Below are 18,232 nucleotides of genomic sequence, written 5' to 3' on the forward strand. Positions count from 1 at the left end.
AGCCTTATTCTGACTAGACCAGCATTGCAATAAAGTTTTGCATTTATAGTAATGAAGCATTATAATAAAGGTTGCAATAGTTACTCTATGCATTGTATATATTACATGTATTGCACATTGACATAGAACTTACTTTCAAGCTTAATTTGTTTCAAGCTTAATATCAAGTTTTGAATGTGCAAAGAACAGATGATTCATTGGTGATGAGTGACTGCCATCTTGTGTCATATTTCTACATTGCAACTGTCACTATTCAACTGTAGAGATTTGTGGTATATTGCAGTCATCTGTGCTGATACTTGAAACTGAGTGAAATAAATCAATCCTTCAATATAAACAGCCTCAGACATTAAAAAACTCTGCAGATATGCTGTGTAAATAGGGATTACTTGTAAAACCAGTCCTGTCACCCCAGTACATTGGAGGGTAAAGCAGAGTAATGGGGCAGTGGTTTCAAGATAGCTTCAAGTTAACCAGGCCAGTATAGATCCAAGCACAGCAGCGGCACAACCCTAAACTTGCACAATAAAAAGGCCCAATAAAATACAAGGCTTTCAACTTGTGCTGCAAAGGTAGCAAATGCAGTCCAGGCAAATCTCTGTGGAGAGATTTCCAGAGTTGAGACTGTTTCCAAGCTCAACCTGCCTAGCTGGGACTAAGAGAAGGGCATCCAAGACAGATCATAGTGTGTGGGTATGTAAATGAAGAGGAGGTGGTCCTTGAGTTCTTCATCGTGATCTCTGTGCATCACACATATGGGTGCTACGCCTACGCAGTGCCTGTATTTGGGAAAATTCTCTCCGCATTAACTGCCCTCCCCCCTCCTTAATAGGTGGGGTTCCTGCCCTTTCGCCAGTCTTCTTACAACCGCTATTCGCTGTGCCTTGGGTTTCTCTCGCTGCTATTCTTTAGAATACCTTCTTCTACTTAAAGCTTTACATTATCTTAAAAAACGTTACCTTTAAATCAGAAACGCTTTACTCTTTATTCCTTTCTCCAATTTTTCGATTCTCCCTCCCTTTCTCTCACTTCCACAAAAAACAAAAAAAACAAAACACCCTCTATTGTCTTACCCTTACTTCCAAATTCTATCTCTTACTCCTCCTCCTTGATGGCTCAGTGATCTAGGTTCAGAAAATGTGCTCAATGCAGGGCTAAAATGCCCGCAGTGGATACACACTCACTTTGTCTACTTTGCCACCGGTGAAGGCCACCGAGTAGACAAATGGGTGCACTGGCAAGTTTTTACAATGCAGGCACGTAAAAACCAGGAGACTTGTCTTAATAAGGAGCTCGGATAGAGCACTGGTGGCAATGAAAGAAGTCGCAGGGGGAAATCAGCCAGTCCTTTTTGTTTCTCAGGGTGGCACTTCTGAAAGTGCATGTAGACCAACTGAGGAAACCTCCAGAGCCTCAGGACTGATGACAAGAACTGGTATGTCTTAATCTCCAAAAAAGCACAAGGAGAAACTTGAGCACATTGAGGTGAAGGAGGCTTGCAAGGAAAAACATGTTGAGAAGAAGCCAAAGAAGAAAAAGCACAGTTCTCATACTGAACATCGCGTATACCACTGCAAACTGAGGCAATGGTACCAACCACCACCTCGGTATCAATAGAAAGCCTGGTACATCCTCTGTCAGTATGCTACTCTCTGAAACTCTCCTCAGATTCGCTCAAGCCCAAGAACTCCACCACGTGCTGAAGCTGTCCGTGTAGATCCACCTCTTCCAACCTCAATCTCAGAGGGTGAAATAAGAGATTCCTCAGCCCGTTCTTGAGCATCATCTGAATCACCAATATGAGCCCATTTCAACCCATTGCTCTACATGCTTTCCAACCAGACATCCCAAGAGCCAAAACTCATCCATACTGGAAGATGCCTCCCCTTCCATACCCATACTATACTTTTCAGTATGGATGGGACTACATGCCATATTATACATACTCAGTACTTCCCAGTTGCATCGATAACAGATGAGTGACACTCCATCTATCTCCTGAGCTGCTGAGACCAGTCCTCGACAGCAACATGCTTTACCGACAAGTTCCTCATCTTTAAACTTGCCATATGATTTGGACTCGGATTTTAATGCCAATGCCAAAGAAGCCTCTTCAACATTACTGGACAATATGATTTCAAACCAGGGCCCTGGATTGCCAGGTGAAAGTCTTGGATGCTTTTCAGAGCAGGTTGTGTGTATTGTTATCTCTCTAGGCATCAATGTTTAGCAAAACACTGCACCCAAAAGGGACACTATTTACAACGTCATCTGCTCTGAGGATGCAGTCCCAGTGGCTCTTCCATGCATATCGACTCTGCAAGAAGCCATGACTGAACCTTGGGAATGGTCATTTCAGCCACATCCAACATCTTGCAGACTGGAAAGCATGTACAGAGTGAGGGAACAGGATATTCCCTTTCTTCTTCACCACCCTTGACTGAATTCAGTAGTCATAGCGGCAACCCAAGACTGCCAAATTCAAGAACACTCTACACCAGCAGATCGTGAGGGTCATCATATTGACATGGTGTCTCATCATATCTATTCTGCTGCAGGCCTCGGACTCAGGATATCGAACTACGAAGCAATGATGGGCCGATACCAGTTTTTCCTTTGGCAGAAAATGGAATAGCTGGCATTGTTCCTCCCTGATCAGCAGAAGGATTTGGTGAGGATCTTCATCAACAAAGCCATGCAGCTGTCTGAACAACAACTGGCCATGGCAAGTCACCGTTTCAATTCCAACTCCTGAGCACTGGTTGGTGCTGTCGTCCTTTGCCGTTATGCCTGGCTAAGAGCTGTGAAACTCTTATACGGAAACTGCTTATATGGAAAATATGCTCTTTCATGGAAGTGGTCTCTTTCACTCCAAGACCAATGAAAGGCTCGACTCCATTCAAAAGGCAAGACTGACAGCCTGCCACATGACCTAGGGATCAACTCAGTGGACCCATAAGTGGCCTTGGGTCAGGCAACATCAAAACCACCCATTCTTTCCCACATACCAAGGCTTCTTCACTGCCAAAGAGCAGTATTGACAAAGGCAATCACATTCACACCATTCTGACACCACTCAGTGACAACAGTCCAAAAAGAGCCCTGATACCGAAAAATGTCAGTGGTGATTGGGCGTGCAAACTAGTCCTCTTACCTTTTCTATCCCTTCACCACTCCCTTTTGTGGAATGATTACAACAACATATCCCCATCTGGGAATCCATCACATTGGACTGGGAGGTTCTATCCATTATAAACCTTGGATACCAAATCTTATTTGAAACCATTCCCCCTCTTGGTACAGTTAGGACAATGACACCTTCTCTGGTTCTCCTTCAAGAGATTAAAACACTATTACAGAAAGAAGCAATCCAGAGAGTAGACCATAAAGAGTGGCAGCAAGGTTTCTATTCAAAATACTTTATGGTACCAAAAAAAAGATGGAGGTCTCCGTCCCATCTTAAACCTATGTGGCATGAACAAATTCATAGGGGCAAAATTGTTCAGAATGACAACACTTCAGAATATCCTGCCTTTATTACAAAAAGAGGACTGGTTTAAATCCTTAGATCTCCAGAATCCCTGCTTTCATATAGCTATCCACCCTACATACAGACATTTCCTCCTATTTGAAGTTGGTATGGAGACATTCAGATTCAAAGTGCTCCTCTTCAGACTTTTGACAGAACCAAGAATTTTAGCGAAATCTGTGCCCACCTCCAGTTGCAGGGCATACAAATATACTCATACTTGGATGAATGGCTACTAGTAGCATTATCTTGGGATAGTCTTCTGAACTTGATCGCCACAACCTACAATCGTTTTAGCTGCTTGGGACTTCTTATAAATGATAAGAAATCTTCACTTGTCCCTTCATGGACAATTACTTACATTGGGGCATGTCTAGAATCATTGGAGGTAAGAGCCTATCTACCAACACATCACAAACACAAGCTTCACCGGTCAGTTTTGAAGCTTTTCTCAGCTCTGACTCCTACAGTCTGAGCAATCCAGCAAACCTTGGGTCATATGCATCTATGGTATTGGTGGTCCAACATGCAAGGCTTTGAATGAAACCACTGAAACTCTGGTACAACCAAAATTACCATCCCGAACACCCCACCAAAGTACTGAGGACACTGCACTGGTGGACTACACATCCCAACGTAGATCAGGGCATGCGGTTTTGACCATCAAATCCAACAGTGACCATACATACTGACACATCTCAAATCAGTAGAGGGAATTTGTCACGGTTGTGAGCTGACAAAACATATGAACTACGTGGAATTACTTGCAGTATTCAAAGCTCTTCTATCACTCCAGAACAGAGTGACAGGACAGTGTATGTGGATTGTGACTGACAACATCTGCACAGACAACATCTCCCTTCTATATAAACAAGCAGGGAGGGACAAGATCTGTCCCTCCTGCCCAACTATTGATACTCCTCTGGAACTGGTGTGTACACCACAATATCACTCTTCAGGTTGTACATGTGGCTGGCACCAAGAACAATGAGGCAGACTTTCTAAGCCATGCACCCATTCCAACCACAGGTGGGAACTCAATTGGAATGTACGCCATCTACTGTTCAGTCACTGGGGAACACCGACAGTTAACCTATTTGCCACAAACCACAACAAGACCTGCAAACTCTATTGCTTGAGAGCTGGAGTTGGAAAGAACTCATTGGGAGATGCATTCACAATCCACTGGAGCAACTATTTCTTCTGTGTATTCCCACTGATACCAATGATAACCAAGAGCCATAAACAAGATGAGACACAACAGAACCAGATGCATCTTGATAATCCTGTGGTGGCCTAGTCAGGCCTGGTTCACAACTCTTCTGGACATGTCCTAAAGGACATTCCATCGGCTGCCTAACATTCTGGACCTGATCTCAAGAGACCAGGGGATGGTCCTTCATCCAGATCTCCACATCCTCAACCTAACAGCATGTTTGATTCAGTGATGCATACAGAACAGTCAGTCTCAAGGCCCTGTGGAAAACTCTGGCCGCATAGGCCACTCCTCTCATCTGATGAGGCCAAACCTCATCTTGCCTGGGAAGATTCCAGGCCAGGCATCATTCCTGTGGCTCCCTCTCCTCTGGATGCCAAGGGAAAACAGGTGAGCCCCTCTATTTTTTCACACCAGCCAATAGTTAGAATAACCCTCTAACTACCAAGAAGCTTTCTTTTTAGATGGGGCCTCACTGTTTGTTTTTGGGTTTTGGTTTTTTGTGTTTGTGTTTTTGTTTTTGTTTGGCAGGCAGGATCATCCATTTCAGAGAGGCATTTATAAGTTCTCGGACTCATCCAGTCTTGCATCAACAGAGTGAGCTGGAAGGAGCATGGGTTGAACAAACATGTTGTAAACCACACACTTCCAAACACCTTATATGCATCCTCAGGCCACAGTAATCGAACTGTATCAAATCCCATCTGACTTGATAGCTCTGGGTGCATTTATGTAACTAGAAATAATGTGGCATGCAAGTTGCTGTGGCTGTGAATAGTTTTATTGAAGTGCTTTGAAAAGAAGCCATAACGGGCCACCAGGTCTTCTGTATTATCTTTCTAGTGGCTAGATTAAAGAAAGCCATTGACCACTGGAAAAATTCCAAGGATAGAGTGCTGGGGGGAGGTATTGTTTCATCTCTTCTGTGTCATTAGTGGAATATAGGTGCTAGAATGTATGTTTGGATTTAACTAGAGTTCACTAGTATTCTAGGCATTGTACCATTTGTTTCAGTATCCCCAGTTTCCTCTCAAACCACAGAGCCAAGCTGACCCTTAGGAGCATTCAGGCAGGGCCATCAGCTGTGTGATTCGGAAGTTCCCTCAGGGAAGAACCTGTCTGGATTGATTGGCCACCAGGAGCAGACCAATCTAATAGGGTTAGTATGCTTACCATGGAAAGAAGCATGGCAAGTCTAAACCTTACTGATGGTCTAATCACAACAAAGGAATTGAAATCTGATATAATCAGACCACAGTTTTATTGATAGGAAAAGAACCACATCCAGAGTGTGACCTACCTTATGTTAGGTTGAATTTTTTTTTTTTTAAGGTTGAAATTTTTTATTTAAATAAAAACATACTACAAAGAGGCCAATGACAAGTTGAGACAGCCCCGTGGTTGACATGGCAGCCTTGAAGTCCTGAGCCATCTTCAACAAAATAGCCTTGGCATGAGCATTGCAATCTCCCAAAACCACCATTCATCAGTTTGGGTAGAAAAACTGTTCATTAGCAGGGTGGTTAGTCCACCAACAGAATCCTTAATCTATTCTAAATGCCTCTTACCAGGTGTCTGTGAAAAGGTGGCAGCTATACTGGAGGTGTGCACAGATACCAAGCTACCAAAAATGTGGCAGTTGTAGTAATCTTAAAATGTGTGGATTCATAACAAAGTGTTTGCTTCAAGAATTTTGTTAACCAGGAGTAAGCCTCAGAGAGAAACCATGGCTGCTGGGTTGTAAACTATAAGTTGTTCATTGCTAACAACCATAGTTTATTAAAGCAGCTGAGTTCATTACAACATGACAACCCACAATTCAACAGCAACTCACAGTTCAGTGACAGACCGCACTCAGCCTATATTCAACTTGTGCTTTGGTTGGTTGTGTTCTGTGAACCAAGGCTTTTTTACAGGAAAAACTAAAACTACTAAATAAACATATTATGTAAGTCTGGATTTTTATGATTCAGTGGTTGAAAAGAAGCTAGCTATGGCTGTGTTCCTTTGAAAATGAACCCATAATTTTATATTGTTATTTATTTTATATTGTTATTTTTATATTGTTATTTTTGTATTTTACTTTATGTTGTGAGCTGCCCTGAGGCTTCGGCGAATGGGGCGGCATAGAAATGTTTTAATAAATAATATAAATAAATAAATAAACAAACTTGTGTGATTTAAAAATTCTGTCTAAGGAATTTAGCTTTAGTTTCTGTATCATTCTTTAACATACAGCTTTTACAAATGTTATCTGGCCTTGGCCTGCAAAAGCCAAACCTTGCTAATTCCAGAATCTTGCCATGCACCTTGTTACTTAATTTTGCATATGTTGCAATTCCTCCCCATTAAGTTCTGGTAGCTCAGAATTGCTTAACTTCAGCTGGATCATGCCTCAAATGATTTGATGAATGCATCTCTGTCTCTTACACCTGTGATGGCAAACCTGTTTCATGCAGCTGAATTAGAAGGTGATAACTTTCTAATGTTAGAAAGTGACAAACCTTGTTGTTTGAATTAACCCATCATAAAAGTTGAAACTGGGAGATGGAATCCTGAACCCTGTAAGTATAAAAAAACTTGAATGCTGTATCTTAACACCTCTTTCATAAGGGAATCTTTTTGCTTTGTTATATTTTAAGTGTGGAAGTAGCATCGTCCTTAAAGGTTTTTTACTCCTGATCTTTCCTATATAATTGAGATTGCTTAGTTTTGGTCACATCATGAACCTGACCACTTTACACATTTATGAAGAGGGACTGCTAGGGTTTAGCACTCTGATGATTCCATACCAGTTCAACAATATGTCCTGAGCATTGCGAATTAGTCCACCATATTGGGTGCTTTCAGATGGACAGTTCCCAGCTCATTTATTCAGAAGTACAGCTTTTGTCTAATCTTCCTTAATGGAATGTTGTCAGTAAGAAAGAAGATGGAAGAAGTGGTGGAAGACAGAAGAGGCTTATGGGTGGAACAGTGCTATAAAATACTGTGAATGAAATAGTGCGGTTGCACTGTAGAAGCTCATCTGGAAGCCAGCTGTTGATATTTACGGCAGAAGACCATCACGTATTCTCCAGTAGGAGCACCGATAAAGACAGATTTAATAAACATTATGATAATTCAACTAAATAGGAATGCAGTTAAGTTTTAACAAGGAATGTTTGTTTTATTTTAGTGGCGTTCATTTTCAATTGGATTGGATTTTGCTTATCATTCTGTATAACTAATACCATAGCAGGAAGATATGGTGCCATTTGTGGATTTGGACTGTCCTTGATCAAATGGATTCTTATTGTTCGGGTGAGTGTTTTTGATTATGGATTTTAGGTATGTGTATCTTCTGTAGATTTATCTAAAATATATTTAATTGTATCATGACTAGTAAATTACAATTATATTTAATTGTATCATGACTAGTAAATTTTTATTTCAGCTTAAGCCAAGAAAAAACTTACGGGAATAGGAATTTTAAATGTCATTTAATGCAAACTTTTTATTTTTTTATTTTTGCATTATGTGGTGATACTTCTGGAACTCTCTGCCTTTACACATTACTTGTTTAGTTTCTTGGTTATCTACAAATGCTTTTTGTCACTGACATATGCCATACAGTTTCTCACTTCTCCCAAAGATATGTTGAGGCTTTATGTATGACTGTTAAGTAACATACCTGTGTAATCTCTGAAAAGAATCTGCTATTCAAGTGTTTTCAGTCATCAGACAGTTCTCAAATGACATAAAACATACTTCATCTATGTTATGTAAATAAACCTTATGGATAGAAAAGTCATGTGTTAAGCTGCAAGTCCGGGCCAGCTCCAGGACTGAGGGAGTCCACCAGAAGTTTCATCCTGTGGGCCACCTCCTGTGACAGGACTTTCCTGCTCTGATGCCTGCCCTGCACTCCATTTTTTTAAAAGTATGTGTTACCTCCCTCTAGTCTCAAGTAGCTTCAAGTAGTAGGTTTTGTTTCCGATAGCCAAAAACTTAACTAACCACCGGGGCAGGGAATGGATGCTTCCATGTTCTTCTGATGAAAAAAGATGGCTGTTGCCAGAACACATGGCCGCCATCACATGTTAGTAGCTACCAACTTTTCCTGCATGTAAGCATAGTTAGGACTTTTCTTTCTCCTTGTGAGTTTGTCTGAGTTCCCCTCCCTAGTTCCTTTCTTTTTCCCACAGCATAGTAGTTGAATATTTAGGTACTAGGGATACAACTCACAGCAGTCTTGAATCCCTTGCCCAGTTTGTGTGCTGTGTTGTTCTACAAGTCATGTCATGATGCTACAAGGGTCATAGAATAGTAGAGTTGGAGGGGGCCTATAGGGCCATCAAGTCCAACTTCCTGCTCAGTGCAGAATCACATGTTAAAGTATCCCTGACAGATGGCTGTCCAGCTGCTTCTTCAATGCTGCCAGTGTGGGAGGGTCCACAACAATCTCCCTAGGTAATTGGTTTCATTGCCACACTGCCCTAACAGCCAGGGATGTTCTGGTGTCTAGCTGGAATCTGGCTCTCGCCACTTGATCCTAGTATTCAAGTCCTGCATTCTTCAGATGATTGAGAATTGATCCTGGCCCTTGTCTGTATGATGGCCTTTCAAGTATATGAAAAGTGTGGTGCCCAGAACTGGTCACAGTAACCTGAGGTTGCACATAACTAGTACCAAATAGAGTGGAACCAAGACCCCTATCAACCAGTTATGGTGCTACACAGCCTGAATATATGGGGATTACACAAAGACAGAGAAATGTATCTCTTGGCTGCAGTCTATGGAAATGCCATGGATTTTCATAGGGATAAGAAATCTAAATGACAACTTGGCCACTTCTCATACAAGCACAGTGAATGTTTTACAATATTAAGGGATATATCTGATGGAAACCTATGCTAATGGGTGGTTGTTGGGCTGCATGTTTTTGTTCTTTGTTTTAAAGCTTTAAATAAGGCCCACTAAAGTTTTTAAAATTAATATCCTGTGAAAAGTAGTTTTATATTTCTGATATCTTTTGCCCTTGATGATGTTCTAAAAATTTAAGTCAACAGAATTCTTTATGCTTACTATTTGCTGATACGAAATAACCTAAATTGTTTGACAGGCTTCAATAGGGAAGCTGCAATAGGGAAGGAAATGATGCAGTGGCCTCCGTTTAACTATTGTGTTTCATTCTAACTTCAAAAGTTGCACTGAAGGCTTTATAGTATTGGTGAATTCTTGGAGACACTTGATTTGAATCTTTTTTTATCAGTGAAGCATGTCGTCTGGAGTCCGCTCAAGGCCAGATACCTGTCTCAAAAACCATCTCCATAGATTCCTGCCAAACAGAGAGGACAAAACTGTCTACCATGCTCACTAACAGGAGCGATTGAAATGGCCCTTCAAGGTTCATTTAGCTGCGTTCAGTTCACTGCTGGGAACTGAATGCAGGAGCATCTAGTTTGAAAATGAAAAGAGTTTAATGAATCAGTGGTCTTTATGGAACTGGTAGTCTTGGCAGCGATTATCAGTAGGGGGTGTACAGAAGGTCAAAAGCTCTTCTTTTGTGGGGTCAGTCAAACATCCCCATCTGATAAGATTAAACTAATGTGACTTTTGGTGTTAATATCAAAAGCAGCAGGCTGCTGTAATGTGTTTGAGAGGGAAGACACTGCAGAAAAAGAAAGAACCAACACATTCATAATAGTGAATGTTTGTATCTGATGAGAAAAGCTTAATACACGTTTACAGAGCTTGGTTGGGATTTGTTTGCAAGATATGCAAAACAAGGCACCCCAAACCTTCTCTTATATTACATACAGCATTTGTCTTTCCAAATATATTGGGTGTGTTTCCTTTTTATCCTTATCTGTATGGTCTAAATATGCATTTGCTCTGTCAGTAACCCAGCGTATGCAACAAGTATTATTTGAAATAATAGCTTGCATGTTTAAAGGGCTATTTTTCCCTTTCAGTTCTCAGATTACTTCACTGGCTATTTCAATGGACAGTATTGGCTTTGGTGGATATTTCTTGTACTTGGTAAGTCTAAATCAAAAACTTTAATTTTTCAATTTTAAATAATTTGATGATTTAATAGAAAAATCTAAACTTGGCTTAAGAAAGCTTTTGCACATGTTTGAATGTGTACCTATCTGCACCTCAGCATCAAGAGTTGATATGTATGGGTAAGAGAGCCACCACAGATCAAGTGCCATAGAAAGAATTTTCATATTAACTCTGCTAAGAGCTAATATGAAATGAAATGAAATATGAATATGAAGCATCATCTTCCAAAAAAGAGTTGACATGTTCAGGAAGGAGGTACATGAAACTTGTCCTACAGATATAAAAGTTACAAGTCACAAAATATTTTAATGTTATTTAAAACTAAAACTAAAACACTTAACATGTTTATTCAACGTGATTGTTCCACACCTATATTCAAAATTCCACTGGAAAATCTGACCTTTTCATCCTCTGTGGCAGTCATTGATATTCGATATTACCAACAGTCCTTTGTTTTAAAGTTCAGAAAAATAAAAATTCTCTGGTACTGACTGTATCAAAAGGGGATTTCCTGAATATGTTTACTAAACCCCTGCTATTTTTCATTGATCTTATTCACTCCAAAACACAACATCACAGTTAATTTAAGACTCCTCAAGTATAAAAACTCAAAGTTAAATAGGTTCTGAAAACTTGCTGTGATTTTGAATGTGAGATTGTCTTTCATTTTGAATTCAGTTCATGGAGGCGTCCCCCATGCATTACTCTGTGCATTAATCACTCTGTGCATTAATCATCATTCACTCTGTGCATTAATCATCATTCACTCAGGTTTCTCCTGGTTTTATTTTGAAAAGCTGTCTGCCAAGTTTCAGACAGGGCTGGAAGAAAGGCTTACAAATGTATCTGAGTATTCACCGTGTGTCTTCTTCCTTGTGTCAGTTGGTGATTTTGCCTAGGGATGGAACTCTCACCCAGTCCAAAGCATCTAGCACTGTTTTTAACCCATTCATAATGATAGCTTAGCTTTGGCATTATTTTATTTTGAAAACTCTGTATGTCTTCCTCCAGGCCTTTCATAAATTCTGTGAAACAATAACATAAAAATAAATGTCAACAGCACTAATTCATAGTCAAATAGCCAACAGAAGCAAAATACATTCCCATGTATTCAATAGCATGAAACAAAAAGCTAGGAAACAAGGTGACTTTTCCCAGATTGAAAAAAACAAAATAAAACATTTGGTTGTTCAGTTCTGAAGCAATTTTAATCTGTTAAATTTAAATAAATTTGCATATAGGAAAACCTCACCTTTTTGAGACTTTGAAGGAAGAATGAGAATGTACTCGTCTGAAAACAAAAGCCATTGCTTGCAAGAAAGAAATGCCATTACTAATACATTCCTTATTACAGGAATGTACCAGAATGAAAATAACTAAAAGATGAACAAATGTACATTCCATCAGTTAAAATTGCCTCTCACTAACTGATCACCTGTCGGTCTCAAATATTTAAGTATAACTCTTACATAAAACTAAGGAAACAAAGTGTGAACTGCAAATACCATTTTTTTCTATTTCTGTAGTGTGCACAATACTGAAAGTTTAGGAAGAACAGCAAGCTGCTAAACAAATTTATGCCATTGTTTCACAGGGCGGAAATTCAGAGTTAATCTAAGAATGTGAGAACATAATAAAATAAATCTGAACTGAAAGGTGAAAAGGTTGGAATATTGTCTTGCATGCTTTTGCATTCTCTACAGACCTTGATAATCTATGATCTATTTTATTAGCCGTTCCAAGGTTTTTCTGTTAGTAAGATAGTTAGATTCCCTTCCCCATTTCAGCCTACATGTGTCAGTAGAAATTTGTATAGCTAATAAAGGAGCAATTCGCAAGCATCCCCTTTCTCAGAAACTCCTCCTATTGACACACATTTACAATATCTTAATGTGTTAGTTGCTTCATATGAGAACCAGCCTGGGTATGATTGCCACTGGATTGCCTTGGTATAGACCTACCATAATATTGGCATATGACGCCATTTTTAGGTTTGTAACAATGGAGGAACAGCTGGGCTGCTCACCTGAAAAGGAGTGAGGTATTAATGTGTAATGTTTCTTCATGAGCATATAGTCCCCAGAATTAAAGGGATATGAAGTGAAACAAAGAGGGAACTTTGATATATCATAGGCTGTGTCTCTAAGCCGACTGTTTTCCCTTTGGAAGCACACATGCAGATTTCTAAATGGAAGAAAAATTAGTGAGTATGCAGAAGACAAAGGCATAGAAATAGTAGCTTTGCCAGTAAGTCTACAGAGGTTTCTATGTCACAACTATCTTTAGTAGGCTACTTATTTATATATATTTGGGGTACACTTAGGTCATCCTAGGGAAGGTGATACCACTTCCAGTTCACTAAATTTCTACTCCTCAGCTGCTTGGAAGGAATGGTTACTTTCCAGAAATGACCTAAGTAAGTGTACATTTACAAGCCTGCTTCCATAGGAAACGTGTGTTTTTCAGGCTGAGTACAGTGAACAGTTTAATGAAGTATAATTCAGCACATACGCACACTTAACTACTAGATATATTTATTGTATTATATAGCCAAACAATGAGAAAAATTTGGTCCCCATTTCAGCCATTTGTGTTGTACATGCAAACCATTAAGTAGTGGTACAACACAATCCATCTACTGCTTTTGGTACCTTTAGCTTGAAACAGGTACTTTTCAAAATTCAGTGCAATCCTAGTTGTAAATGTGGGTTGTTCTTTGAAGTTTTCAGTATTGACTGAACTGTACTATGTTGTAGAGGAAATTTAAGGTTTCATCTGATTTCCATGCATCTTTAGTTTCCTTCCATTCTCTCTGGATTCCTGCTTCCCAATTCTTTCTGTGTTTCCAAGCTGTATTGCAATTGATCTAACTTTGAGGACATTCCATTTCTTCTGCATACATATGTGTGAGATGGCAAAATACCAAAGGTTTGCTTCCTTTTAATTAATTTTATAGCAGTGTCCATATCAATCTGTTGTGACCAAAAATGAAAAAGATAAGTATGCATCTTCTAATATGTTTCATATTGTATCTCTGGTTTTAGGCCTCCTCCTATTTTTCCGAGGTTTTGTTAATTACCTAAAAGTTAGAAATATGTCTGAAAGTATGGCAGCCGCTCATAGAACAAGATTTTTCTTCTTATACTAGAGGTAAGCAATGTTGCTCCCTTTGTAGGTAAATACTTTTAAAAGTCTCTGAAGGAAGAGACTTGCCAACCACAAACTAAAATGGTCTTCTCAGTTTTGTACTGGGAAAAAAAGGAAGGGATGTATGAATCATGTCTTCTGCATGTTGGGGGTTCTTAATTTGCTTAAAGCAGAGGTAGCTTGTTGCCCTCCAGATGTTTTGGCCTACAACTCCCATCAACCTTAGCTAGCATAGCTAATGGTAGGAGATTATAGGAGCTGATCTATCTTTGTTATGTAATGAGCAAATAACAGAGGGAAAGAAAATGAGGCAAATGTTCTTGTACATACTTAAAAGCTTGTTTAGAGTTAGACATAGAGAAGATAAACCAAGGCCATGTGAAAGATGTGGGTTTTGAAGAAGGGTTGGAAGGACAGGAATGAGATAATATGTATTATATACAGATTGAAGGAAACAATTTCATGTGGAACAGCACAGAAAACATTCACTTCACTAAGGATTGTAGAATTGGAGGATGTCAGAGGCAGGGATATAATGAGAAATAAAGATTTGAAAGATAGAGTGCTAGAGGACTATGAAGAAGGTTATCCATGGACAGGGAGATCAAGGCTGTATTCATATTAGACAGTGTTTACAATGCTTAAAATTAATAAATCACTTGATAGTGGATACTATTTGAGGTAACTGAGACTGTAACCTAACCATTTTAGTATAGCCTTGTATTAAAGTACATGGACTATTTAAAAATATGACAGAAACTTATGAACTGCTTCTGATGGGAACTTTCAGAATGATTCACACATAGATGAAAATTGTAGTATACTTAGAAGTGTTACATAAAACTGCATCTCCCAAGCATTTTTAAACCAAAGTTCCCTTTAAAAATGTCAACCAGATTAGTTTAATGTGTTTCTCATGGGAAGGGAGTTTCACAGTAATAAGGCTGCCACCAAAAGTTTCTGCCATTAGTAGTAACTGACCATACTTCTAATGATGGTGATGCTTGAAAGAAGACATCTTTTCCCAGCAAGGTTTATCTGGGAAAATATCTTCACTCAGGTGTTAGACGTGAAACCTGCACAGGGTTGAAAGGTTTTTGAGCACCTTGAGTTTAGTCCCCGACGAACTGGTATTCCGTGGAGTCTTGTAGTCCTGGTGAAATATACTTCATTACCTGACACAGCCTCAATGGCTTCAAGAGGCTGTATTCACATATAGGTGAGAATGTAGTGTTGTTAAAAGATATTATCCAGCTCAATATAGTTTTATTTAACTAAAATATAACCTTTTCTTTATTTCCAGAGTGCATCGACCAGGCATTCCTTTCTCATACCAATGTGAACTTCCAGCCATTATGTAATCTTCCCACTGAATAAGGAAAGATGACTACTTAAAACAGATTGGTTTGGAGCAGGATTTTTTTGCCGCTTAATGAATGACAGGGTGGCTTATGCTTAAGTGCCATTTCTGTTCATTCTGGTAAATATTTATATTAAGCATTGCCTTTTTTCCTTGTGCAGATGCACCAACTTTAACAAGAACTTAAAAAAATAAAATCAATGCCTATAGTCTGCTAAGCAGTTGAATACAACCAGACTTGACTAATTCATATTTGAATCTGGAAGAAGTTAAGTGGTAACTTGTTTTCACAGTATTATGTACTATCCACTAGCTGGTCTGAAGGGTACAAAGAACTTGTACCAAATGACTTAATAGTAAACCACTTGGACTCTTTTAGTATATAAATTGGTGGAATCCAATTATGCACATAAAGGTTTTTAAATCATATAATTTGTAGCTCCATAAACGCATGTTGAAATGCATTTTATTGAAGGCTGACCAAGTGCACCTGTCTTATAATGGACTCATTGTGTGAATTTGCTGTTTTTCCATAGATGTAGGTAATAGAAGCAGTAGTCATAATTACTGTCATTTTAAAACCCTGGATTAGCTGATGATTGAATTTAGCATATTCAGTAGAAACTGCATCTACTGTTATTTAGTAGTCCCAATATACGACCCAGGCATTAAGTTATGAGAAGGTTGTGGTAGCTGCTTCACTCTGGCACCATCCCATGCTGCTCTGGAAACACAGGAAGTCCAATGACAATTAGATTACAAGGAGGTGGTTGTGGCTTTAGCCACTGGATTGGGAAAGCAGTGGAACTGCTGCAGCTCCTTCCACATGGTTTCTGCATTTCTGCCTTCGTGGAGCAATGTGGGATTCAGCTATGTTGTGGCAGTAGCCATACCATTCTCAAAACACTTGGATCCGCCCATAGACCTTTGAAAAAGATACTGTGCAAATTACCAGTCCTTATGACTTCTAGAAAAACTTTTGCATTCATAGTTAAATTCCTTTGTTTCACCAGTTTGATCTGCACACTAGTCTCTTGACTAGATACTTTAATTAACACATACCCTTGCAAAATGGCCACCAAGCATGTCTCTAAAGAGCCAGTGGACTTAAGAGGCGGGTCTGAACAAAATAGTCTTCTGAGTGTATGACTAGGAATAATGAATTTGAATCACAAGCCCCTTAGCTCAGTTCATTCTCATGTTCGATCTCATTGGAAGGTCTAGCATAAACAATTGCTAGATGAAACCACGTTTTTAGGTAGGTGGGCCTGTGTGCAGCTCCATCCCTATCGCATCCATCCTTCAGTCAACAGGTGTAACTGGACACAAGTGCAGGTTCTTCAGACATTACAGCTGCACAACTTTCATTCAGCCAGGTGAGTCTGTGAGAGATCCCTGCCCATGTTTTCAGTTAAAAGGAATGGAAGTTACACAACACCAGTTGATAGAAAACCTAGATTTTCAGCGCAGAACATTGATTTTCATTGTGGCTGTGTTTATAGAAAGTCAATTATGTGATCATTTATTATTTAAGGAGCAGCCCAAGTAAGGAGTTCTTTAGTATATTTTTAGAACGTTTTGATTCCATACCCACTTCTATAGCAAATTTATAAACAATAATAGTTTTCAGGCAACAGAAATGATGTTCCTTTTGACTAAACTAATATATCTAGGGCCCTTTGGAGAGGTATTGCAAATACGCATATGTTTACTTTACCCAAACATTTCTGAGACTTAACACTCTGGCATGGAGGGCAACAAAGATCTCTTAAACATATACAACAATAGTCATCTCAGTTTGCTGCCATTAACTAATTACTCTGCATTTCAGGAGTGGGAAATGCACATTTATTCTCTTTATTTCTTAATTTGACCTCTTGAATTTTTAATATTAGCATATAGAGGAATTATATGTTGTCTCATTTAGTACTGTATCCTATTTTGTGTCTATTTTGTTCATAAAGTCAACGGTTTATATTCTTTAATGTTTCAGAATTAATGAAAAAAAGCCTAAGAATATGAGAACACATGCCCATTCTACTTTTCTTGAAAACAGCATTCTCTTATGAGTTCTGACATGTTTCTCTCTGAATTCATTATTATTTTTTTAAATCTCTCTGCTCCCTAGAGACAAGTGACTTTTTGTTTTGGAATAAAGACTTCATGTTTTTGCATTGTACACTCAAGAACCATGTTACATCTTTTTAATAGACCAAACAATATATCGTCTGATCTTTTTTTCTATTTTTACAAATATATTATGAGGCAAATAGGACTGATACGGGAGATTTCAGGATCATGTGTGTGCACATTTCAGATAAACAGCAACTATTGGGAACAAGACAGACTCTGTTACTCCTTTTTCACCGAGCCATGTTCCTGACTTAAATTATATACATTTCCGAGCTCCTGCTTGCTCCACAAGGAAAAAATAAGGTATTATACAGGGTGGAGAGGAAAAGGTGGTAGTTTTCCATAGCTATGGAAAGAAATCCTTTTGAGAGATCTATCCTCCAGGTTTGTATAGCAACCAGGAAACCATGGTTCTGGCTTGAAAAGCATTCTGCTTTGAGGCTCCCGACAGATAAGACCTGCCTTTGCAGTGAGAATGAAACCATTTGCCTTACTGAAGTAGCTTTACTCCTGGGGAGCAGGTGATGGATGGGAGCCTTTCTCCACACTAAGGAACTCTGCCGTGGCAGGAGATAGGAACTGTACTATTTTTCAGCCTGGGGAGAAGAATTGGCATGTCACTTGCTTGGGTACCTTTGGAAAGCCATGGCGCATCCCTTGGTCTGTTCAGGGAACCAGTACGGCCACGGATAAGGGGAATGTAACCTTTCTTTCATTCAGGTTCTGCTTCCATATTTTATCATTGCATTCAATATGGTGTATATCATCTCTGACCCGGGTGGTTTTGTTTCTTCTG

At 39.2% G+C, this 18,232-nt stretch overlaps 1 protein-coding gene across 4 annotated transcripts in view; it reads left to right on the plus strand.

Annotated features, from left to right (window-relative positions):
• NDFIP2 (Nedd4 family interacting protein 2) overlaps nt 1-17,482 on the plus strand; it is a 42,357-nt gene extending 24,875 nt beyond the window's left edge. For all 4 annotated transcript variants that reach the window (XM_044429119.1, XM_044429117.1, XM_044429120.1 and 1 more), the window contains 4 exons: nt 7,924-8,048; nt 10,703-10,769; nt 13,841-13,946; nt 15,247-17,482. In XM_044429119.1, the coding sequence (XP_044285054.1) occupies nt 7,924-8,048; nt 10,703-10,769; nt 13,841-13,944 (296 nt within the window). In that variant the 3' untranslated portion in view covers nt 13,945-13,946; nt 15,247-17,482. The remainder of the gene's footprint in view (nt 1-7,923; nt 8,049-10,702; nt 10,770-13,840; nt 13,947-15,246) is intronic.
• The last annotated feature ends 750 nt before the right edge of the window (nt 17,483-18,232 follow it).

Source organism: Varanus komodoensis, unplaced genomic scaffold (assembly GCF_004798865.1).
Source record: "Varanus komodoensis strain SLA01 unplaced genomic scaffold, ASM479886v1 scaffold2, whole genome shotgun sequence".
NCBI lineage: Eukaryota > Metazoa > Chordata > Lepidosauria > Squamata > Varanidae > Varanus > Varanus komodoensis.